At 47.2% G+C, this 25,744-nt stretch overlaps 1 protein-coding gene across 2 annotated transcripts in view; it reads right to left on the bottom strand.

Annotated features, from left to right (window-relative positions):
• LOC138480740 (phosphatidylinositol 3,4,5-trisphosphate 5-phosphatase 2-like) overlaps window positions 1-25,744 on the bottom strand; it is a 767,550-nt gene that overhangs the window by 415,800 nt on the left and 326,006 nt on the right. For both annotated transcript variants that reach the window (XM_069612470.1, XM_069612471.1), the window contains exons 6-8: window positions 19,616-19,772; window positions 15,421-15,561; window positions 13,620-13,707 (exon numbers count right to left, since the gene is read on the bottom strand). In XM_069612470.1, coding sequence (XP_069468571.1) covers window positions 13,620-13,707; window positions 15,421-15,561; window positions 19,616-19,772 — 386 coding nt within the window. The remainder of the gene's footprint in view (window positions 1-13,619; window positions 13,708-15,420; window positions 15,562-19,615; window positions 19,773-25,744) is intronic.

Below are 25,744 nucleotides of genomic sequence, written 5' to 3'. Positions count from 1 at the left end.
CAAAACCGGGGCCATCCAAGGGGAACTAATAGAAATAGAGTCCCTATTGGGGGAAATCCAGGTCACTGCTATCACTAGGTCCCAGACAAATGCTCACAATGATCTTTCAACTGCACAATGGAGTAAGGAGACCCCTGATGCTGATTTAATTACAGCTCAGAAGGGGGATCCAATTATTGGTAAGTTTTACCAACACCTTGAGGACCTTGAGAACTTTCCCCTGACAGATACCGATTACATTGGGAAAGAGGACCTAAGAGTGTTGATGAAATGTCCAAAAATTTTCCGAATCCAAGACGGTTTGCTGGTAAGGAAATCCAAAGCTGGCCACGATCAGTGGGTGGTTCCTACCTCATTCCGAAGCCTGATGTCAAGTCACGCCCATGATGCGGCCACCGCCAGTCATAGGGGGTTTCACACAACACTGGAAATCTTAAGAGAGGTTGCATACTGGCCCCACATGGGGCAGGACCTCGACCAATACTTGAAGGGGTGCCTTGTGTGTGCACAGTTTCCATCATCCCTCACACACCGTGCGCCTCTCCAAAAGAGGGGGATGACACTGCCATGGTCAGATTTGCAAATCGACTTTGTAGGCCCTGTAATTCGCTCGTCTAGAGGAAACAAGTACATGTTGACCGTTACATGCTTGTTTACCAAGTGGGTGGAATGTCTCCCGGCCCCAAAATGCAAGGCAGAAACAGCAGCTGCCCTGATGATTAACCACATCTTTTCCCGTTTTGGTCTACCTCAAAGGATTGAGTCAGACAGAGGTAGCCATTTCACCAGCGAGGTAATGACAAAGATGTGGGAGATACTGGGGGTCAAAAGGAAGCTACATATTGCTTACAGGCCAGCTTCTTCTGGAGCAGTGGAGAGATACAACCGAACCATTGTGAGCATACTAAAAAAGTTTGTGGCAAATTCTGGGCCAAGTTGGGATATCCAATTACCTCTGGTCCTAATGGCCATCAGATCTACCCCTTCATCTGCAACCAAAATGTCACCATTTGAGTTGAGGACTGGACGCAAGATGGTTCTTCCTCAACATTTGCTCTACAGGACCCAAGAGCAGACATTGATAAAAGCCTCCACAACTCACGAGTATGTGGAGAATTTGAGGAAACACCTCCAACATGCTTTTGCGTATGCTCAGCAGAATCTAGAAAGATCAGCTGATAGCATGAAAACCCACTACGACCTGAAAACCACCAGGAAAGTAAACGAGGTGGGGGACCGGGTCTATCTATACAATTTCCAAAGGAACCAGAACAAACAGCAAAAATGTTTGCCTACATGGAAGGGACCCTTTGAAATTATAGACAAAATCTCCCCTGTTGCATACAAGATCCGCATCCCCAAAGGCAGTTTGGCGGAAGGGGAAGAAAAGTGGGTACATATAAATCAGCTAAAGTGTTGCCATCCCAGGCACACGCTGCAGCAACTGGAGGAGTCCTCTGCAATACCAGAGGGGACCGCTCCAGATTAATTCAGTTCCAACCCTAAAATATCCCACATATAGTCTCTAAAATATTATGACGTTTGTAAGCCACTGTCTCTGAATTATATCTTGTTTTTCAAAATTGGAATGCTATGTCTATTAAAGTATAAAGTGTATATGTCGCCCCACTATATCAATAGTGGGGGAGAAATGTCTATGAATAGTTATTGCCGCTTTCCTTTGTCGTCCTAGGAGAAAGAAAACCTGGAGACTGACCAAGGAGGACGACCGGGGACCGGGAGCAGAGACCCGAGGGGCCCGGGGTACCGCCCAATATTCCCATCAGGACCGGCGAGGAGAACCGATCGATCCAACTGGGTGGAGGAAAAGATGCTGAACTGTGCCATCTACAGAATTGGAAGAAGATAATGAGGACATACCAGCACAGGGCTCAAAACATCCTTGGCACCCGACTTCCCCTCGACTCGAATCAAAGCGCAGTCGGGCGGGGGGGTTTGTCAAGGGTTGTGACCCATGTTGAATCCTTAGACTGGGTAGATGTGGGGATGAGCTGTTGCTGCCCATTATTCTATCCCAGAACAAACTAAATCAATAGACTCGGTGGACGTGGGGATGAGCTGTCGCCGCCCACATTCACGCCAGAATCCAGGAGAACTGCGCAGTTGGCACAAGACCACTCCAAAGATACAACCTTCTTGTGGGGGGTTCCACATCACCACTCTACTGTAAGGATGCCATCAAAACAATGTTAAGCAAGGGTCCTATACTATCAAGCAAAATACCACTCTATTGAAATGCAGTAATTCAAGACAGATCCCAGAAATTGATGCAATACCGGTACTCACCACTATCAGAAAGCCTGTGTTTTAAAACCACCAGACATTTGTGTAAAAATGAACAGAGGAACCCAAACCAGGCCAAGGAAAGACTTGCTAAGAGGTGGATACAATGTAAAACTATATTCTGAAATGACTTGAAGGAAGTAATTATTTAATGTATATGTAAAAATTGTAAGTTTTGATTTAAACTGGGAACTAAAGTGACATTTAGCTGAATTCTGCCTGACAACAACCCCCAACAGGATTTGAAACTTGATCAAACTGCATTCCCAGGCCTGGCTGCCTCCTGCTTCCCCACCAAAAGGAGATGACACCTCTCTGATTAGATTAGGGGAGGGGCGCCTGCAGGAGGTTAAACAAAGCCTTGTCCTGGACTCAGGCAAATGTTATATTGGGGGGGCCGTAAAGTGGCTTCCTCTTGGGAGAAACTGGGAGGGGCAGTGCCTCTGCTAGCAAGCTGAGCTTGGGGGAAGTGGATAAACCAGTTATTCCACCATGTGATGTGGGAAGCCACACCCCTTTTTGACCAGGGCATAAGTTAAAAAGATGGATAATTCATAGTACGGACTTGTCAGAATTATATAAGTAATATCATTATTCTTGTGATTTTTCTGTGCACGTTTTAAGAGGTGTTAGGACCCTGCGGTGTATTCTGGGGGGTTGCTAGCGGAAAATAGGGTCTTACTCCAAATGTCTGCACGTTAAAAATCTGATACTTCAGCAATTAATGTCCATACTCCTTGCGCACATGTGTGTAATTTTTGGTAAATGTCCGATATTGGTAAACCAGTCAAAAAGCGCAAAATGTCATTTTTGAATGCAAGCCCCCAGGAAGATCAGAGGCGGACAAGCATGGACCATAAGGAATATATAATGTGTACATGTAATTTCAACAAATTGTGTATCTGGGAAATATGTATTTGAATCAAATATAGATTTGTGGGCAAATTGACCAGGGGAGGATCCTCTGACCCATAAACAGACCTCATCATGATGACAATCCATTTCCTTCCCCCAATCATGGGAGAGGGTAGAATTGGGCCAATGACAAGTAGAGAGGGGCAGGCTCAGTTATGCCACGCACACACCCAGTTCCAAAACACATAAAAAGAGACTGCTGGGACAGGTAGAGAGATTCATTTTCCATTTCTGAGGAGCATTTTGACAGCCGACATCCCATCCAGACAGAGACCAGAACTAAAGACCCATAGACTACAGAACTTTGAACCTAGAAGGCCCACTGCAAGCAAAAGTATTCTCAGCAGGCCTTCAGAATCCAGCAAACCTAACCAAACTATTCAACAGCCGGGCGAGCTGTTTGAATTCTTTGCCAAGAACTTTTTCCGGAACCGCAGACCAGACCCAGATCACTGTGAGCAGAACCAGTGCCTGATTGACCCGCCGAGCAGAGAGAACCGCCGCTGGACGTGTTGACCAGATCCGTGACAAGGCCTATTTCAAATTTATATTGCGAGTACCTAGCATAACCATGCAGAAACAATCTCTTAGTTAAAATAATCTAATTCAAACTATTTTAGCCTATTAGAACTGCCTCCTAGAATCATGTCATTCTGTCATCTTTAAAACTGAAAACTGTCATCTGTCATTCTAAGCTTTAAAATTTCAAATCCGAAAAACGACCTTCACAAAATTGGCCGTATCTCTGGAACCGTTTGTGCTAGGAGCGAAATGTAACTTTTTTCTTAAAGCTATGATTCTAAGCTTTCCAACGAGCCTAGAACTGACTTCCTACTCCTTATAGTGCCTCTGTAATCGCGCTCGACGCACGCGACTACATTTGCCGCGATTTGACATTTTGCTCAATTTCAGCCACGTGTAAAAATATTTGTCCTTGCTTTGCTTGCTAAAATTCGTGTGCAACCTGACAATCATTCCTAGGGCATTGCTAAAGTGAGCCTGAACTAATATAAACTAGATATCACCCACCCTGAACCTCTAGTGGGAATTAAAAGCATTTTTAGCACATTTCTCACTTCATTGTCATCACATTCAAAGCATTTTGGGCCTGTGTTTCAAACTTTTACCTGTTTCCTCTAAGCTTGCTGGGGGGGAACTGGATTTCGTATTGTATTTGATTGCATTCCTGAGAACTGTGTGCTCCTCTTTCCATCTCCTTCCATTTCTTACATTGCATGGGGGGTGGGGTGAATTGCCAGAGAAAAAGCGATTATCTTATCTTTTGCTAAAATCATATCAAGTTATTTCTGGACTGCATTTTAATCCTCATTGCTTTTCCCTTGAAGCCATAAAAGTATTTTTGCTACTTTATCCATCCTATACTAACTCCTCATTGATTGTAAAGAAGTGTGCTAGGGCCAGATTACCCATTGTTGATCAACATTATATCCATAAGTGTGATATCAATTATTAATTTATTATAAAAGTGTGATATATATCTTGTTAATTTTTCAAATAAACCTTTTAATTTGCAAAACAAACCTACTTCTTGGCTCAGTGGGGTCAGGGGGATTCTAAGAGGGGGGTGTTATACAAGGGTTGTCATCCAGAGTACTGAACTGGACATAAAAATACATCAATAAGGGTTTTCCTCAGCATCCCAGACTAGGCATTGACTCAGCTGTAGTGTTGATTGAATATCGCTTACAACATCCAGAAAGCTCTCCTGAACAACACAGCCTCATTACAGAGCAAGATGAAGCTCAAACTAACCACCTTCAACACCGCTTCCCAGACCTCTACCAGCCCTCACCCTCAGTCCACTCCTCTATTCAACTTCCACTCAGTCTTGTGCCAGAGGTCACTAACATCCTAAAGGGCATCAAACCTTCCAGATGCAAAGCAGACATTTGCCCTGAGCCCCTCATCAAAGAGTGCAAAGACCTCCTAGTGCCGCAAATCCCAGACATCTTTAATGCCTCATTTGCCTCCTGCTCCATCCCAGTCTCACTGAAAGAATCATGGATATCACCCCTCTTTAGGAAGCCCTCACTTGACCCCTCCATCCTCACTAACTACCAGCCCATCACCACAGTCCCCTTCCTTCTGAAAATCATAGACTGGGCCGCCTGCCTCCGGATTCAGAAACACCTTGAGCGACATCGCATCCTAAACCCTCGTCAATCTGGCTTCTGCCCTGGCCATGGAACTGAATCTGCGCTTCTTGACCTCAAGAACCAGTTCGACGATGACAGAGACTCAGGAAACCTCTCCCTCCTCATGCTTTTGCACCTCTCTGCAGCCTTCCACCTAGTTGATTACTCCAACCTCTGCCACCAATTAACCACCAAATGCCTCCTTTTCTCCAGATGCTACCAAATGGGTTGCATCCTTCCTGGTTGATTGCACCTCAGGAGTCTCTGCCGACAACCACCCCTCCACACCTACAGCAATAACCTCTGGAGTTCCCCATGGATCCTGCATCTCCACCACCCTCTACAATATCTGTACTAAAGCCCTCTTTAACCTCCTTCACCCTCTCAACATAATGTATGTATTATGCCAACGATACCCAGATCTTCAACCCCCTCACTGGTGAGCACCCCCTGGACTCCCAAAAAATCAACGTCATATACAAAAGCATCCAGTGCTGGATGGCCCCCCCACCCCGTATGTCTCAATGATGAGAAAACTGAGCTCATTCTTGTTGGTGACCGTTCACACCTCGCCAAGCTTAGCCCAGACTACCAGCTGTTCACTATTGACAACCACCCTATCCACATCTCGTTGACTGTCAAGACTCTCGGCTTCTACCTCGATGCCACTCTCTCACTGTCCTGTCATGTCAACACCATTGCCTCTTCGGCTGCATACGTGACCAAACTCATCAACGCGAGTTGACCCTTTCTATCATCTGACCATTGCCTCAACATTGCCAGGGCCGTTATTGGCTCAAAATTGGACTACTGTAAGGCCCTCATAGGAGGAACTTCAGAACAAAACCTGAACAAGCTACAAACCATTCAGAATAATGCCTTGAGAGCTGCACTGGGGCTAAACAAATAGTACCACATTGCTGCAGATAGGAGAGAAGCACACTGGCTCCTAGTTCAAGAAAGGATCAAATGTAAAATCCTCACCATCACCCACCGCTGCCTCGACAACACTGCCCCAGGCTACCTGGCCAAGAGACTCTCTAAACCAGCCGCGTCCAGGCCCACACAGACTGCCTATGTCAACTGCCTATGTATTCAAGCATGCCAAAGATGGAGGCGCCAGCCTCCCTGTCTCTGCGGCTACGCTCTGGAACTCCCTTTCCCATGACTTGGGATCCGAGACTTCCTACACCCTGATCCGAAAGAGACTGAAAACCCTGTTTAATTAGCAGTCCTTCCCGGCTAACTGTAACTTCCTGAGCTATAACCAGCGCCTAGAGGCCCAAGGGTTTAAGCACGCTACACAAATATATAAATAAATCAAATAAATCATACTAATACAGAAACAGGTTTGCAGACGATTGCTCCAGCTGCTCAGATAAATTCAGTATTTGTTTTGGACAATAGCAAAAGTAATACTAAAAAAATATACAGGGAAATGGTGCTAAAATGACGAGCCTCTTCACAGCCGCTGTAAATGGAGCGAGGCAAAATACAATAGGCACGGAGCACGCTCCACCTGGACCGCTAATTGCAAGCTCCACCTCAACCACGGCGGGGCTTGATAATAATAATTCTCTTTTAAATGTAAGTTTGGGATGGCAGAAAGCATCTCTTGGAACTTTACCTCTTCTTAATGTTCCTGATAATAACGCTGACTTGGGAGAAATTCCTGGCACACAGTTGTCATTTAGCCCTGATCTGGAGGGAACAGATGCACGTCTTGCAGATGAGATGAAGAAAGTGAAGGAAGTCGCTCCTTCGCGTCTTCTGTAAGTGACATGCCATCGGTAACCTACACTGCAAGCATAAACGCGTTGCCAGCTACTGCTGATGCCATATTCGCCATGGATTCTAGACTCGTGTATGATCGACAAGCAATGAGAGGGTCAGGGGAGTTGCTAGGTCTGGAAAAGACCCGGGGCTAAGCTGATGTCAGAACTGTTGGGACTGGGGGCTAGCTAGTCTTTTGGCTGTAGCTCCTGAGATTCTATCCGGGGCTACAACCAGAAGATCAGGGGCTACAGCCCCCTTAGCCCCCCCCCCTAGCAACGCCCCTGGAGAGGGTGCTAGATGTTATTTTCCCTAGCAGCCCTTCTCCAATAAACTGAAACAGGCCTGATAGTGAAAGGGAGGGGTCAGCGTTATTCCTGCATCTCCCCCAACCTCTACATCATCTATACTAAACCCCTCTTTGACCCCCTCGACTCTCTCAACATCAAGTATACAAATTACACTGACGATACCCAGATCCTAACCCCCTCACTGGTGAGCACCGCCTGGACTCCCAAAATATCAATGCCATATACATTACCATCCAAGCCTGGAATCTCCCCCCCCCCCTCCCTTCGCGTATGAAATAAATACTCATACTGTTATAATGCCAATACAAAACAAGAATAATTTGGACAAAAGGGATAAGTTTGACCTAGAGGACACTTCTGTGGCTCCTCCAATGACAAAGTGACAACGTAACAGGCTGAAAAGGAAATTAAAAAATAAGCAAAAGAAAAATAAGGAAATATGAAATCAGCAGAGAGTACAAAGAATGCTACGGTCACCGCTGATAGGGGAAATCAAGCACGGTAAGCCTGCCGGTACCGTTGTTACTGGACCGGCAAACTACGAGGTCTGCTTGCCGGTGCCTGTCAGCCCGGCAGGTCCAACCTTCCGACCACCGCCTTCCCCATTCCCACTGATGGGAATTGGGAGTCATTTTTTCTGGCACCTGGCGAAGGGGAATTACCGGGTCTGGCGGGGCCAGAATGCACCGGTAAATCCCCATTGCCGGGTGGCGGTAAAAATCTGACTCCAGCGGCAGCCATGACGGTATTTACCGGCATGGCAACCGCCAACCTTGTAATGAGTCCAATTATGTGTATCGCGACGCAAACAGATTTTACATTGTGTAAACAGAATTCACACCAAAATAAATGAATAAATAATAACAATAATGATCGCCTGCACGCCCTGTGATTCTCCGCAAAGAGACTTGAATGCCTCATTGAAGCATTGCTCGTACTTCCCATGCATACAATGTGCGCTTTAGTCCAAACTGTGACTTTTGGGCAAAGTTTGACACAAATAATTTTTAGCATTTGTTGGATCTGTAATGGTGTCATGGTAACTTAGGTTGCCGCGATACACAACACAGGTAACCGAGCATTGGCCCTCTCATGCAAGGCTTTTGGGCTAACTCTATCCTCTTTAGCACCTGTACGAATGAGCCAGTGCAGCTCTTCTGTCTTTTCCTCCTTGCACCCCTCAGATTTCACTCTGGAGATATTTTGGATCCCGGTGTTGTGTTGGCCTCCTGCAATGCTCACGTTCATCAGCAAGGTATGGAAGTGTCTTGTTCGGCAATGCTTTGCTCGGGATGTAGGCAGCCCTTGAGGCGATACACGTTTGGAGAGGCAGCCAGTGAAGTTCCTTGAGTGGTGAGCTGCTGCGGTCACGTTTCGGAGCCAGTAGCAGGCTGTCTACAGCTTCATTGTGATGTGGGCACTGAAGTAGAAGTCCTGGTCGATGGTTAAGCCGAGAGACTTTGCACAGGAGGTGAGCTGATGGGAGAAGCTATTGGGTTTCATCTCTTTCTACCAGTTTTCTACTTGCATCTCTTTGGTTGTATCTGCAAGGGGAGTGACCTCTGCATGCATTGGATGGAGATACAGCAATGCACTCACACGTAAAGTCTCAATGAGGGCGAGGCATTGATGCAGCCGGTGAATGGCATCAGTGCAGCTGACCTTCACGTAGATCTGCATATTTACATCTTACTTACAGATTTTGATGTTGAGGTCAACCAGGAGTGCCCCAGTAGTTCCATGTAGATGGTGAAGATGACAAAGAATGCGTCCTTGACACACTCCACAGGTTACAGGGCATGGATTAGATCTACAGATGCCCATCTGAATGAGTTGGTGCCAATTAGTGAGGGAAGAGTTAAACCAGCAAAGAACTGGGGCAATGTTAAAAGTAGCAGAATGCTCAAGTGGGACTCAAAGAAATTGGTCATTTTCTCTTAGATGAACAGCTGGTCATGGACTGCCTATGTGGGGGCAGTCTCAGTGCTTCATCTGGATTCATAGCCAGACTGGTAATCTTGAAGAAAATTGTGTTAGCTGATCTTGTTTGTATTTTTCCAAGCTAACAGTCTTTGCAGTCTTTCTGATGAACTCAGAGCAAGATTGTAATCTTGAAGAAATTTGTGTTAGCTGATATTTATTTTGTTTTTGCAGGGTGACAGTCTTCACGATCTTTCCAATCAATTCCAAGTCAGACTGATCATATTGAAAATTATTGTTTTAGCTGATCTTGTTTTTGTTTACACGGTCTGGCAGTCTTCGTAATCTTTCCAATGAATTTTGAGCCAGACTGGTCATCTTGAAGAAGATTGTTTTAGCTGATCTTGTTTTTGTTTTCACAAGCTGGCAGTCTTTTCGACGTTTACAATAAATTCGGAGCCAGACTGGTCATCTTGAAGAAGATTGTGTTAGCTGATATTGTTTGTGTTTACACGGTCTGGCATTCTTTGTAAAACACGGTCTGGCAGTCTTCGTAATCTTTCCGATGAATTTGGAGCCAGACTGGTCATCTTGAAGAAGATTGTGTTAGCTGATCTTGTTTTTGTTTTCACAAACTGGCAGTCTGCTCAATCTTTACAATGAATTCAGAGCCAGATGGGTCATCTTGAAGAAGATTGTGCTAGCTGATATTGTTTGTGTTTTCACAGGGTGGCAGTCTTCGCAATCTTTACAATGAATTCAGACCAGACTGGTCATCATGAAGAAGATTAGATTAGCTGATATTTTATGTGTTTACATTGTCTGGCAGTCTTCGTAATCTTTACAATGAATTCGGATATATACTGATCATTTTGAAAAAGATTGTTTTAGCTGATCTTTTTTGTGTTTACAAGGTCTGGCAGTCTTCGTAATCTTTCCGATGAAATTGGAGCCAGACTGGTCATCTTGAAGAAGATTGTGTTAGCTGATCTTGTTTGTGTTTTCGCATGGTGGCCGTTTTAGCAATCTTTCTAGTGAATTTGAGCCTGATTTTAATCTTGAAGAAGATTGTGTTAGCTGATATTTTTTTTGTGCTTTTTCGGGGTGGCAATCTTTGCGATCTTTACAATGAATTCAGACCAGACTGGTCATCATGAAGAAGATTAGGTTAGCTGATCTCTTTTGTGAGCTTTCACAGTCTGGCAGTCTTTGCAATATTTACAATGAATTCAGAGCCAGACTGGTCATCTTGAAGAAGATTGTGTTAGCTGATCTTGTTTGTGTTCTCGCAGGGTGGTAGCAGTGGTCGAAAAGAAGTAGTGGAGCTATGTTCCCTACTCGTCTGCACCGCTCCCTGCAAAGCCCATCGCCACACCCGCTCCTATGCACAATATAAACCCCCAAACACATGCGCCTGCAGTTTAAGGGAATGTTCAGTGCAGTGCCCTGAAAGTGCAAGTTTCAACTGCTTCCCATACTTTTATTTTAAAACGAAACCATTCCGGAACAGTTTCTTTTTAAAATAAAAGTATAGGAACGTTAACACTTAATTAAAAGAAGTAGAGGAGCACCACACCCGACCCCTACCGCCCACTTCGACCACTGGGTGGCAGTCGTCCCGATCTTTCTGATGAAGGGTATGTGAGTGATTGGGCTGTTGTTTGCTATGTTGTCAGGGTCAAGAGTGTGCCTTTTTAGCACAGGAAGGATCTGCTCAGTCTTAAATGTGCCTTGTGTCAGTGACTCTTTAATAATGTGGAGGAGAGGAGTGCATTACCTGTGATGTTTAAGATGGGGGCAGGGATGATGTTGTCCTTGCAGGAAGTGGCTTGGAGGGCTGTAAGATTCGGCAGTGGATTTGGTTACTCTGGGAATGGTAAGCCGGCTTATACAGTGCTTGAGGTTCTGCTCTTGTTGGAGGTTTCTGATATGGTTGCTGTTTAGCGATGTGCTTGGCTAAGGTAACATCAGTTCTGACGGCTGAGCAGGGGATTTTCATGATGTGAGAATTTACTGCCACTGACATTTTTGACAGATCTCTCCTTCCTTGTGGATGATGGAGTTACTGTTAGGAAGTTTTCATGTGTACGAAGATGCTAACAGCTTTGTGTTGATAGTTTGTAGCATCAGTTGTGTGTGGGTGTTGGTGGTGTTAGTCAGCATATGGATGAGCTTGTCAGACACTGTGTTGAGGTTAGATGGTGGCTTGAGGAAGCCAGGCTCATGAGTTCTTCTTCAAGAGCCTTCATGGGATTGATTGTGAAGGAGCAACGTGATATCTTGACTGGTTGACCCTGATGGGTGGGTCATATGTCCTGCAGCATAAAAAGGAGGTTAATGTGGTCATTTAATGCTAGCGTCATCACGCATCTCATGACATCCCCGAAACCTTGTAATCACCCTGGACTCTTTCATTGGCACCCCTCTCTTTTCCATATGTCTCTGTCACTGATTTTACTCTTCACAGTGTAGTACCATAACGCCACTGACACAGCCGTTCAGTAGATAAAAACTATTTCTAGTAGTGATTATGCATCTGGCCCCGCTTTGATCTCCTATCCATGACTTTCCACAATTTCTACTTGTGGTTAAAACACATTGCCACTCTCCCTCAATTTCAGAGTTTGGCTCTCCATTTATTTCAATGTGCCAATTTTAAAATCATTGAATTTACAACAGTTCATATCCAATTATGTGCAAATGGGTTTTCTTATCAGATTCACCAGGCTTAACTTATTTTCATAGATTTTCACAGTTTTGTTATCCTTCAATTTAGCATAATCTATGTCCCATGAAGCCTTCCCAGAGCTCATGATTATGACCTTCAAGATGGTATAACGCACCTGCTTGATTTCCAATTATTAAAGTTTATATGTGCTAGTAAGATAGCTCAGTCGGTTGAGCGCTCACTGCTGCGATCTGGTTGTGATCTGCAGGTCGCACTTCAGAACCCAACAAAGACAACACAGTGTTTCATCCTTCTGAGGTCGATAAATGAGTACCAACTTGGTTTGGGTGATATTGTTTGCATATATGTTCTATGTATATGTATATGTGTAAAGCGCTTATGCGTAAGCGTTGTATGAATAACACATCATTATCTGCCATTAACTTGGCAGGTGGTACAGCATGGGCTGACGGTTGTGCGTGGGTGCTCCCTGTGGTCAGTATTGTTTGAGAGGCTTAGGAAAGGTGCCACACTATGTGGGAGTGGATGGCGCTCAAGACATCTATGCACCCATGGGGCCAGGGGCACCCCACACGGATTCTAACGCATGGCTTTGGAGTGGTACAAAGTTCTGTCTACAATGCACATGCTTGGCCGACATAGGTGCAACAATGAAGGTGCCATATCAGGTGACGTACTACAAACATGGTGGCCGTGCTCTGCCTTAGCCATGACACAGCCCAGCCTTGACAGGTGTCTCTCCGCAAGGCACAGCCTGCTGATCTGAGGATCCGGAAAAGCCTAAGGATACTCAGGAATAGTTTCAGCACTGATGGGACCCAAGGCTTGATCTCTGGCAATATTGGCCCTGGGCTGGCTTCTGGACTACAGGCCTTGGCTACTTATCTTCAGAAGGGGCATACGCTCCGCGTCCTCCTTGGATCTGCCACAGCAGGTATCAGGTAATATTATCCCACCAATAATATCGCCATAAAAATGGCCATCGGGAACGGCCATTGATGATATTATTAGTGGGGATCATTTTTGGGGTAAATGGGAGCAGTGGTTGCGGGGGTGAACCTGCCCCGTTTAAAATAATATGAGGGCTGCGGGGGTGTCGCCCGCAGGTTCAATGGGTTAATATCACAAAAATACAGCACCATTCTTGTATGGCGATATTTCTGCAGGGGTATTAACACATGGAATCCCACAGCATCAGTCCCCCACAGCATGAAGTTCATGTCCACTCATGCGTCCAATTGAGAGAATCCATGATAGCGTCGGTGTCACCTATGGCCAGACGTCAGAGTGGGAGCCGGAGAGATAGGGCGCATCAGATCAGAAGCTACCCCCTGTCACCTCCTGCCAGATGTTCACGCATTGACCCAGGGCACCTTAATGCACCCCCTAAACCAGATCCCTGGGATCCACCTGAAGTCTTACACTGATATGCCCTCTTAAAATACCTTCCCATATTTAATTCCCTCAATTACAGAACCTAGCTCAACTGTGATAGAAATACTGTCATGGAAACTGTGCAGAAAACTGCTGACCCCTTTTACCCCCACTCACCTGCTTCCCTACAGAGTATACGGGAGAGGTAGGATGGCTGAAAACTTTGCCGAGGGTCTCCAGGCTGGACAGCGTGTGATCAATCTCCCTAGCATACACATAGAAAGGGAAGGAAGAAAGTCAGAAGAGCAACAACAGAACCCACAAGTACCAGCCAACAATGACGCTCAACGCACAAGAGCAGAGCCCGCCAGAGAAGCAGAAGCATGCAATTTACAGCAAAATTCCCTCGACTTGATCTTCCCATTCCTTCTTATTTGTATATTTGAGGCTGTGTCCATCAACCTTTCTTAGGAATATGGCAAACACTATTCATTTAACATGATGTGCCTTCGCTGGGTGTGCAACATAGGCTGTATTAAACCAAAATTGAATTTATTGACGGACCAAAATCTTGTTTCCTCCTTGTACCCAGTGATTTCATTGGAGAATATTCGCCATACACAATTTTCGGAGCAGAGTATTGATCCCCAAAAACTTCACCTACAATAATTAATTTCCCAAAAGTTAAATATTGTAATTTGGGGAAAGGGGATGTTTAAGGAGTGCAGGTTAATGGGAGGCTGTGGGGTGATTTCCTCTGCCTTTTCCTGCTTCCCTAAATTTAAAAACAATAAAGATTCAAAAATTAAAAAATTGAAGCATTTAGGGATAAAATAAATCAGGGGTAAAGACACATAACAGCTGTTTCTCCTTCCTACTCATAGACCAGGGAGGGTGCAGGGTTGATGGTTTTCAACCATTTATTTCCAGGCTTTCTGAAATCCCAGTCAGGGTGTGGGGGTAGGACCAGATTTGGGGCTTTCAAAGACTTTATGAAAAATTCCACAAACCAACTTTTGATCATTCAAGTCTATTAAGCGACAAGCTCGAATGGCACATTTTGGCCCACTTTCCACCTAGAACTATTTAGATATAAATCAGATTGCCCGTAGGTGAGAACTGTGTGACAAGCAGCAGAATGTGGCCAGTGTTCAGGTGTGTGTGCTCGTGCAGGTCTAGAGGGTCAAGAATCAGTACATTGACCCAACCATGAAAACTCTCCTCGAAGAGTCAGGAGGGCGTGGGGAAAGTCAGGACGGTGGAGAGCGTGGTTTTGTGGGATAGACGGTGGAGCAGAGCCTCAAATCAAAAAGTGGTTCGTGGAAAGTCTTACTCAAAGAAAAACCGGTTCCGTTTAACTGAATCCTGCATCATATTCTACCCCATAGGACATCCAGACTTTGGGCGAAGATTTCTGATGGGTCTTCAGACCTATTAGCAGCCTGGGCAGCAGCAATAGCCAATGAGGGCGCTTGGAACGCAGGCTGTATTGTCTGGTATAAGCCTGCGTTATGAGCTCCCCCACTGCTGCAAGCCCCTTAACCTGTGCTGTCCTTGCTACCCCCTCCAACTCCATACCGCCTTTCGCACCAACAAGTAACCAAAACACACCGTCTAAGGAAAAATAAAAAAACAAAGGAATAACTTAGATTTCGTCAGTTCTGTGACGCCACGTCTGGTACTAGTACAGGAGTGTGCTTTCAGTGTTGATTACGTCATCATAGGCAACACTGAAAACTGACTCCTGTTCCAAACGCTTTAGCACCCGTTGTTACGCGCGGGTGCTAATGATCTCATGACTCTCTGTGGTGGCCTGACCAGATCAGTAATGGCCCTCGGCCAAAATGAAGGGTGGAGTGAAGTCGGCCCACCACCTCTGGTCACCTCGCCTCATTGTGGCCTAATTCACTAGATTTCCCCGTTAATAGCTGTCTCACTTTAGTGATGGACACGCCCCATGGCCGTAGTCCAGAAATACCTGTGCAGTCCGCGGCACGCAGTTCCGAGGGCCCGGCTCAGGTGTCGTAGGTTCGGGTTGCCATTGCACAGAGCGGCCAGGTCCATTTGCAGGAAGTTCTTCACATAGTCGGCCATGAGTTCTAGAAATTCATTTCCAGGACTGAAAGAAATGAGGAAGAGTGAGTGTATGGGGAGGAGATGGGGTCAGTATGTCTGGAGAAGACCGGATGAGGCAGATGCTATCACTAAATGCACAATTAGGACAGCATCACCCATGTATCGGGCACCTGGAACATGGGACTGCTTCTGTTGCAGCTTTGATTTCTTACTAGCCCACCCCTAGATCTGTGGCAAAGGGCCTCATTATAAGTGTGCCGTCAATAAACAACGTTGCCCGTAAGCCTACCAGCATCGGTGTTTCTGAAATGGCAGGCTACTGGTTTGCCTGCCGGAGCCGCTTTGCCCGACAGGGCAGACTCTGACGGGCGCGGCGACGACAGTAGGCAAGCCGTAACGGAAGAACTGCATGGTTATTAACAGTGTCGGTGCTTCTGTGGTCCCCACTCCCATAGACTCCTATGGGACTCCATGAGAATGCAGAGTAACAGAATTACCGGCGCCTGACTGCCCGGCCGCCGGGGTTTGTAATACCCCGGTGTTACCAGGAAGTCAGGCGCCAGTTATTGTTTTTAGGGCTGGCAGCAATCCATCGGTATCACCGGAAGGCTTACCGCCACCCGTAATGAGGCCCAATGTCTCAAGTAGTGGAGCTCACGAGTGGAGTCCCTACGCTCTCATCTCAAAATATGCTATTCTCTAAAAATGAGCATTGGGGACGGGGCATGCGCACAGGCAACCATATCTTGACACCCAGTCCCTCCTCTTGTAAGGAGCTGCAGAGCACTGCTCAGATGGCAGAAGTGACATTTTCTATGGAATAACAGAAGGGGAAAACACCCAGACGCTTTCCCACTGGATGTCAGACTATATGCACAGCATGTGATTCTAGACAGATTAACGAGCATCAGAAATATGGTTCATGGTTAAATACACTTTCATTTTAGGGGGAGCGTTGTCAAAAAGTAAATGAGCAGCGAGCCCTCTGCGCATTATACACAGTGATTAAAGCATACAACCCTTTTTTCACAGACATATCTGTCAAATATAAGATCTGTGGTAATTCCTTTTTTCCTAAAATGGTCTTTGATGTCATGGAAAACACCATGGGCCCTCATTGGTGCGATTGATCCCTTTCCTCTCCTCTCTTCTCTATGCTCGTCCTCTCGCTTCCTCTCTAATTTGAGCACAACTCTTCCCAAAAAGGAAGGACATACTGAGAGATTAACAGGTGGCTACCTACCTTTATCTTCCTCACTCTACTCAGCCACTCACCCTCACTCCCAAACACTACCTCACCCACTCAGACGTTAACTAACCACATTTTACCACTCTACCTGAGTTTACGCACCCACTCTACTGTGTCCCACTCACCCACTCCACCTCAGCCCATTCTACGTCACTCACCCACCCACCCTACCTCACATTACTCGCCCACTCATCCTCACCCCAACCTACCTCACCACACTCACGGACACTACCTCACACCATGCAGCCACACTACCTCACCCATCACACCTTCTGTACTTCACCCCTCTCACCTACTTTACCACACCCCACTAACCCACTCTACTTCACCCCATTCACACACTCTAGTTCACCCCTCTACCTCACCCTACATACCCACTCTACCTAACCCTACTCACCAACTCTACTTTACCCTATTACCCCCACTCTATCTCACCAGACTCATCAACTCTACCTCATCCTACTCATTCACTCTGCCTAGCCCCATTCACCCATTCTACCCCACCCCACTCAGTCCCTCTATTTCCTCCAATTCACCCATTCTAATTCACCCCATTCACCCACTCAACCACGTCCCACTCACCCACTGTACCTCACCGTACCCACCCACTCTACCTCACCACAGTCAGGCACTCTACCTCATCCTACTCAGCCAGTCACTCTACCTCTCCATACACATCCACTCTACCTCACCACACTCAGCCACTCTATCTCACCCTCTCACCCACTCTACCTCACCCTACCCACACAATTTACCTCACCCCACTCACTGTACCTCACTCAACTCACTCACTGTGCCTCAACCTACTCACCTACTCCACCTCATCCTACTCACCTACTCAACCTCATCCTACTCACCCACTCAACCTCATCCTACTCACCCACTCTACCTCACTCTTCTTACCTACTCTAAATCACCCCACTCATCCACTCACCCCATTGACCCACTCTAGCCTATCCGACAAACCCACTCACTCTACCTCACCCTAATTCTCTCTACTCACCCTACTCACACACCCTACCTCACCCTACTCACTCACTCAACTTCAACATCTATGCAAGGCAATATTTTTTTTTATATAACCAAGCCTTGTTCATGTTCCACAGGCTATAACATATGATCTTCAACGTCACTCTACCTCATCCTACTCACCCACTCTGGTTCTATGCATGGAAGTGTGCAGTTCTTTTAATATGACCATGCCTTCTTCATGTTCCGTAGGCTATGCTCTATGATCTTCAACGTCACTCTACCTCATCCTACTCACCCACTCTGTTTCTATGCATGGAAGTGTGCAGTTCTTTTAATATGACCATGCCTTCTTCATGTTCCGTAGGCTATGCTCTATGATCTTCAACGTCACTCTACCTCATCCTACTCACCCACTCTGATTCTATGCATGGAAGTGTGCAGTTCTTTTAATATTACCATGCCTTCTTCATGTTCCGTAGGCTATGCTCTATGATCTTCAACGTCACTCTACCTCATCCTATTCACCCACTCTGTTTCTATGCATGGAAGTGTGCAGTTCTTTTAATAGGACCATGCCTTCTTCATGTTCTGTAGGCTGTGCTCTATGATCTTCAACGTCACTCTACCTCATCCTACTCACCCACTCTGTTTCTATGCATGGAAGTGTGCAGTTCTTTTAATAGGACCATGCCTTCTTCATGTTCCGTAGGCTATGCTCTATGATCTTCAACGTCACTCTACCTCATCCTACTCACCCACTCTGTTTCTATGCATGGAAGTGTGCAGTTCTTTTAATATTACCATGCCTTCTTCATGTTCCGTAGGCTATGCTCTATGATCTTCAACGTCACTCTACCTCATCCTACTCACCCACTCTGTTTCTATGCATGGAAGTGTGCAGTTCTTTTAATAGGACCATGCCTTCTTCATGTTCCGTAGGCTATGCTCTGTGATCTTCAACGTCAATAAAGAAAAGCCGGCGGCCCACATGAAAATCTGGGTGGAGATGACCAAAGACTTTGTCGATTTCCTGTTCATGGACAAGACTGCTGTGACTCTGAACATGTTCCACAGGATGGCATTCAGGAGGAAAGGACGCTCCTAAAGAGCCCGCACCAAAGCACATAACCACACTATATGCCCAGGGCAGCATCTCCAAGAAGGGCACAGGGAGCAATGTTATGTGGGTTCCTGTGCAATATGCGTGGAAGCATTGCCCAGTGGTGACCGATAAATTGTGCATCGTACAGGACGAGGACCCCAAGAACTCCTCTACAGTAGTCTTTTTGGGAGAACCAGTGCTGACGCGGGTTCAAACTTTCCCCAGAAGTTCTTGGCAGGTCATGACCACAGGCTGTTGTGCTCTCCAGTTGTAGTGCAGAATAGTGCTGCACGCAACATGCAAAAGGAATGTATTCACCCCTCTGAATGCTTATGAAAACATGGTATGCTATATTAGTCCGCTTCATACTGTGCTAGTCTCCTAATAAGTACATTACAATTAAGAAGTACGTACTAGAGCTCTTGGCAAAAGTGTTGTTGTATGAGCATGACACACAAGTGAAGCACAGTACAGTAAAGTGAATAAGCAGAGCATTTCCTGGACTGTGTAACAGATGGCGCGGATGGTGAAGGAACAGGCAAGCGTCGGCACTGTAGGTCTGTGTTGACATCCACAGTCCGCTCCTATGGTGTCTGCTGGGGTTTGGGTCAACTTGATCGAAAATATTTGACCTTTTCACATTTGACCGAATATTGTTTGCTCTTTTTTTGGTGGAAAATGCAGGGGTAGACATGATATGCAGCATTTCCTGGTGGTTTTGTCTTCTAGTTTTCAGTGCTGCCTTGTAAGCCCTGAGCTGACAGGTCTTCCTACCTGCTGTGGATCTGCTCCTGAAGCTGTAGCTGCATTCTCTGGATGGTGGGTAGTCCCTTAATATGAGCAGGGGGACACCCTAGGCTTTTGTTACTGCCGGTGGCGATGTCAAGCGTAGGACTCAAGCACTGTGTGCCAGACTTTGCATCTTCACCCTCTAGAGAAACAAACAAAGACAGGGAAGGAGTTAAGCCTGCGGGCATGTGTGGCAATGGAGTGCAGTAAGGTAAGCAGCAATAAGGTTCAATACACGATTAGGGGGGGTGAAGTCCTTCACATTGATTTCCCATTCATAACTTTCCATCTTTTTCCTCTTCTTTTTGCTTATTTCCCTCATTCCGCCTGATTCCCTCCCTTTTATCTACCTCATTTCCCCTCCTTCTATTCCTTATTTCACTCATCTTCTCTCCTTTATTAGTCTCTGCTTTCCTGCTTTCCTCTTTTATTTGTTGAAGTTTTATTCCCCACTTTGCATTCTGATTTTCTCCTGCATTCCCCTTTACTCTTCCCTTTCATTCCCTGCTGCTTCTCTCCTTCAAGGTGACTGGAAACGTGGGCAGGAACTGCCAGTGTACCGCCCACATTTTTACAGCCACCCAAGGCCACCCTGGATGCCGCCATTTTCTTTTAGGTGCCTGGGCACCTTGGCCACAGGCCCCTCCACAAACTCTCTTCCTCTCCGCCTGCGAACCGCATGTGATCACTTATACCACTGAATGACTGGAGCTTCCAGCTCGGTCTCTGTTGCTCCTTCCCATCTCTGCCCGCCACCATAGAAATAGAAGAGGGACTAAGTCTGTCTTTTCTGTTTACTATGGCAGTGCCCATCTTGTTATTTATTTTTTTCACTACAGATTGCGCTTGCAATATGCAGTTTCACTACAGCTTGTGCTCGCAATATGCATGGAGCCCGTCTCCACTCAAATGCTGACTGCTTCTCTGCGTGATTGGGCACTGTATCCTTCCTACATTTCTGCCTGTCTCCCTCCTTTACTCCCTGGCAGTTATTTCCTTCATTCAATGCTGGTTCTCTATTGTTTCTCATTGACTCTTCTTTATTGTTCTCTGCTTCTCTTCAGTTCCTGCTGCTTCTTTCCTGCATTGTCTGCTGCTTTCCTCCTTCATGCCACTCTGGTTCTCTTCTTCATTACCTTCTGGTTCTTTCCTCATCCGCGTGTCTGTCTCATGCGGTCTTCTATACTCCTTGCTTGAATTCCCTTCAGCCTCATTCCTTTACTCAGTTGTGCTTATCTCCTTCTTTCCCATCTGCTTGTATATTTCTCTCACTGCTGCTTCTCCCCTTCATTCCTCACCAATTCCTACACTCTCTGCTGCTTCATTCCATCAACCCGACTGCTCCTTTCTTTCATTCTCTTTGCACTCATTCCTCATCCATTGCTGCTTGTTCCTACATTTCCTGTGTCTTCATTCTTTTATACTCGGTTGCTTCTCCCCCTCAATCCCTGCTGTGTTCTTTCTTCACTCTCTGCTAATTCACCCGCTCAACCCTTGCTGTGTCCTTCCTTCACTCCCACGTGATTTCCTGCTTCATTCCGTGCTGCTTCTCCCCCTCATTCCCTGCTGTGTCCTTCCTTCACTGCCTGCTGCTCCTCTCCCTCATTCCTTGTTGTGTCCTTTCTTCACTGTCTGCTGCTTCTCCCCCCCATTCCCTGCTGTGTCCTTCCTTCACTCTCTGCTGCTTCCCTCCCTCATTCCCTGCTGTGTCCTTCCTTCACTTGCTGGTGCTACTCTCCCTCATTCCCTACTTTGCCCTTCCTTCACTCTCTGCTGCTTCTCTCCCTCATTCCCTGCTGTGTTGTTCGTTCTCCCGGCTACCTCTTCCCCTCATTCCCTGTTGTGTTCTCCTTTCTCTCTGCTGCTTCTCCGCCTCATGCCCTGCTGTATCCTTCCTTCATTCTCTGCTGCCTCTCCCCCTCATTCACTCTTGTGTCCTTTTTTCACTCTCTGCTGCTTCTCCCCCCATTCCCTGCTGTATCCTTCCTTCACTCTTTGCTGCCCCTACCCCCTCATTCCCTACTATGTCCTTCATTCATTCCCTGCTGCTTCTCTCCCTCATTCCCTGCTGTGCCCTTCCTTCCCTCTCTGCTGCTTCTCCCCCTCATTCCCTGCTGTGTTCTTCCTTCACGCTCTGCTGCTTCTCCCCCTCATTCCCTGATGTGTCCTTTCTTCACTCTCTGCTGCTTCTCCCCCTCATTTCCTGCTGTGTCCTTTTTTTTCACTGTCTGCTGCTTCTCCCCTTCATTCCCTGATGTGTCCTTTCTTCACTGTCTGCTGCTTCTCCCTCATTCCCTGCTGTGTCCTTTCTTTGCTCTCTGCTGCATCTCCCCCGCATTCTCTTCTGTGTCCTTTCTTTACTCTCTGCTGCTTCTCTCCCTCATTCCCTGCTGTGTCCTTCCTTCACTCTCTGCTGCTTCCCCCTCATTCCCTGCTGTGTCCTTTCTTCGCTCTCTGCTGCATAACCCGTTCATTCCCTGCTGTGTTCTTTCTTCACTCTCTGCTGCTTCTCCCCTTCATTAACTGTTGTATCCTTCCTTCACTCTCTTGCTGCCTCGCCCCCTCATTCCCTGTGTCCTTCCTTCACTCTCTGCTGTGTCTCCCCCTCATTCCCTGCTGTGTACTTCCATCACTTTCTGCTGCTTGCCCCCTCATTCCCTTCTGTGTCATTCCTTCACTCTCTGCTGCTTCCCCCGCATTCCCTGCTGTGCCCTTCCTTCACTCTCTGCTGCTTCTCCCCCCCATTCTCCTTTGTGCCCTTTCTTCACTCTCTGCTGCTTCCCCCTCATTCCCTGCTGTGTCCTTTATTCATTCTCTGCTTGAGGCTTCTCCCCTTCAATCCCTGCTGTGTCCTTCCTTCACATTCTGCTGCTCCCCACTTGTTCCCTGCTGTGTCCTTTCTTAGATCTCTGCTGCATCTCCCCCTCGTTCCGTGATGTGTCCTTCCTTCACTCTCTGATACTTTTCCCCCTAGTTCCCTGCTGTGTCCTTCCTTCACTCTCTTCTGCCTCTCCCACTCATTCCCTGCTGTGTCCTTTCTTCACTCTCTGCTCCATCTCCCCTGCATTACCTGCTGTGTCCTTCCTTCACTCTCTGATGCTTCTCCCTCTCATTCCCTGATGTGTCCTTCCTTCACTCTCTGATGCTTCTCCCTCTCATTCCCTGATGTGTCCTTCCTTCACTCTCTGCTGCTCCCCCCTCATTCCCTGTGGTGTCCTTCCTTCACTCTCTGGCACTTTTCAATCTCATTCCGTGCTGTGTCCTTCCATCACTGTCTGATGCTTCTCCCTCTCATTCCCTGCTGTGTCCTTCCTTAACTCTCTGCTGCTTCCCCTTAATTCCCTGCTTTGTCCTTCCTTCGCTCTATGGTGCTTCTCCCTATCATTCCCTGCTGTGTCCTTCCTTCACTCTCTGGCACTTTTCCCTCTCATTCCGTGCTGTGTCCTTCCATCACTCTCTGATGCTTCTCCCTCTCATTCCCTGCTGTGTCCTTCCTTAACTCTCTGCTGCTTCCCCTTAATTCCCTGCTTTGTCCTTCCTTCGCTCTATGGTGCTTCTCCCTATCATTCCCTGCTGTGTCCTTCCTTCACTCTGCTGCGTCCCCTTAATTCCCTGCTTTTTCCTTCCTTCACTCTCTGCTGCTTCCTCCTCATTCCCTGCTGGTTCCTTCTTTCATTCTCTGATGATTCCTCCTCATTCCCTGCTGTGTCCTTCCTTCACTCTCTGATGCTTCTCCCTCTCATTCCCTGCTGTGTCCTTTCTTCACTCTCTGGTGCTTCTCCCTCTCATTCCCTAGGGTGTCCTTCCTTCACTCTCTGGTGCTTCTCCTCATTCTCTGAAGTGTCCTTCCTTCGCAATCTGCTGCTCCCCCTTCTTCCCTGCTGTGTCCTTTCTTAGCTCTCTGCTGCATCTCCCCCTCGTTCCCAGATGTGTCCTTCCTTCACTCTCTGATACTTTTCCCCCTAATTCCCTGCTGTGTCCTTCCTTCACTCTCTGCTGCCCCCACCCCCTCATTCCCTACTATGTCCTTCATTCATTCCCTGCTGCTTCTCTCCCTCATTCCCTGCTGTGCCCTTCCTTCCCTCTCTGCTGCTTCTCCCCCTCATTCCCTGCTGTGTTCTTCCTTCACGCTCTGCTGCTTCTCCCCCTCATTCCCTGATGTGTCCTTTCTTCACTCTCTGCTGCTTCTCCCCCTCATTTCCTGCTGTGTCCTTTTTTTCACTGTCTGCTGCTTCTCCCCTTCATTCCCTGATGTGTCCTTTCTTCACTGTCTGCTGCTTCTCCCTCATTCCCTGCTGTGTCCTTTCTTTGCTCTCTGCTGCATCTCCCCCGCATTCCCTGCTGTGTCCTTTCTTCGCTCTCTGCTGCATAACCCGCTCATTCCCTGCTGTGTCCTTTCTTCACTCTCTGCTGCTTCTCCCCTTCATTCCCTGTTGTGTCCTTCCTTCACTCTCTTGCTGCCTCGCCCCCTCATTCCCTGTGTCCTTCCTTCACTCTCTGCTGTGTCTCCCCCTCATTCCCTGCTGTGTACTTCCATCACTTTCTGCTGCTTGCCCCCTCATTCCCTTCTGTGTCATTCCTTCACTCTCTGCTGCTTCCCCCGCATTCCCTGCTGTGCCCTTCCTTCACTCTCTGCTGCTTCTCCCCCTCATTCTCCTTTGTGCCCTTTCTTCACTCTCTGCTGCTTCCCCCTCATTCCCTGCTGTGTCCTTTATTCATTCTCTTCTTGAGGCTTCTCCCCTTCAATCCCTGCTGTGTCCTTCCTTCACATTCTGCTGCTCCCCACTTGTTCCCTGCTGTGTCCTTTCTTAGATCTCTGCTGCATCTCCCCCTCGTTCCCTGATGTGTCCTTCCTTCACTCTCTGATACTTTTCCCCCTAGTTCCCTGCTGTGTCCTTCCTTCACTCTCTTCTGCCTCTCCCACTCATTCCCTGCTGTGTCCTTTCTTCACTCTCTGCTCCATCTCCCCTGCATTACCTGCTGTGTCCTTCCTTCACTCTCTGATGCTTCTCCCTCTCATTCCCTGATGTGTCCTTCCTTCACTCTCTGATGCTTCTCCCTCTCATTCCCTGATGTGTCCTTCATTCACTCTCTGCTGCTTCCCCTCATTCCCTGTGGTGTCCTTCCTTCACTCTCTGGCACTTTTCCCTCTCATTCCCTGCTGTGTCCTTCCATCACTCTCTGATGCTTCTCCCTCTCATTCCCTGCTGTGTCCTTCCTTAACTCTCTGCTGCTTCCCCTTAATTCCCTGCTTTGTCCTTCCTTCGCTCTATGGTGCTTCTCCCTATCATTCCCTGCTGTGTCCTTCCTTCACTCTGCTGCGTCCCCTTAATTCCCTGCTTTTTCCTTCCTTCACTCTCTGCTGCTTCCTCCTCATTCCCTGCTGGTTCCTTCTTTCATTCTCTGCTGATTCCTCCTCATTCCCTGCTGTGTCCTTCCTTCACTATCTGATGCTTCTCCCTCTCATTCCCTGCTGTGTCCTTTCTTCACTCTCTGGTGCTTCTCCCTCTCATTCCCTAGGGTGTCCTTCCTTCACTCTCTGGTGCTTCTCCTCATTCTCTGAAGTGTCCTTCCTTCGCAATCTGCTGCTCCCCCTTCTTCCCTGCTGTGTCCTTTCTTAGCTCTCTGCTGCTTCTCCCTCTCATTCCCTAGGGTGTCCTTCCTTCACTCTCTGCTGCATCTCCCCCTCGTTCCCAGATGTGTCCTTCCTTCACTCTCTTCTGCCTCTCCCACTCATTCCCTGCTGCTTCCTTTCTTCACTCTCTGCTCCATGTCCCCCGCATTACCTGCTGTGTCATTCCTTCACTCTCTGATGCTTCTCCCTCTCATTCCCTGATGTGTCCTTCCTTCACTCTCTGCTGCTTCCCCTTCATTTGCTGCTGTGTCCTTCCTTCACTCTCCGCTGCTTCCCCCTCATTCCATGCTTTGTCCTTCCTTCATTCTCTTCTGCTTCTCCCTCATTCCCTGTGGTGTCCTTAGTTCACTCTCTGGCACTTCTCCCTCTCATTCCCTGCTTTTTCCTTCCATCACTCTCTGATGCTTCTCCCTTACATTCCCTGCTGTGTCCTTCCTTCACACTTTGCTGCTTCCCCTTAATTCCCTGCTTTGTCCTTC

The sequence above is a fragment of the Ambystoma mexicanum genome, chromosome 5p, assembly GCF_040938575.1.
Source record: "Ambystoma mexicanum isolate Mex_15411 chromosome 5p, UKY_AmexF1_1, whole genome shotgun sequence".
NCBI classification, from domain to species: Eukaryota; Metazoa; Chordata; class Amphibia; order Caudata; family Ambystomatidae; genus Ambystoma; species Ambystoma mexicanum.
The sequence above is the reverse complement of the archived record's forward strand: the minus strand, read 5'-3'. Positions and strand labels throughout refer to the sequence as shown.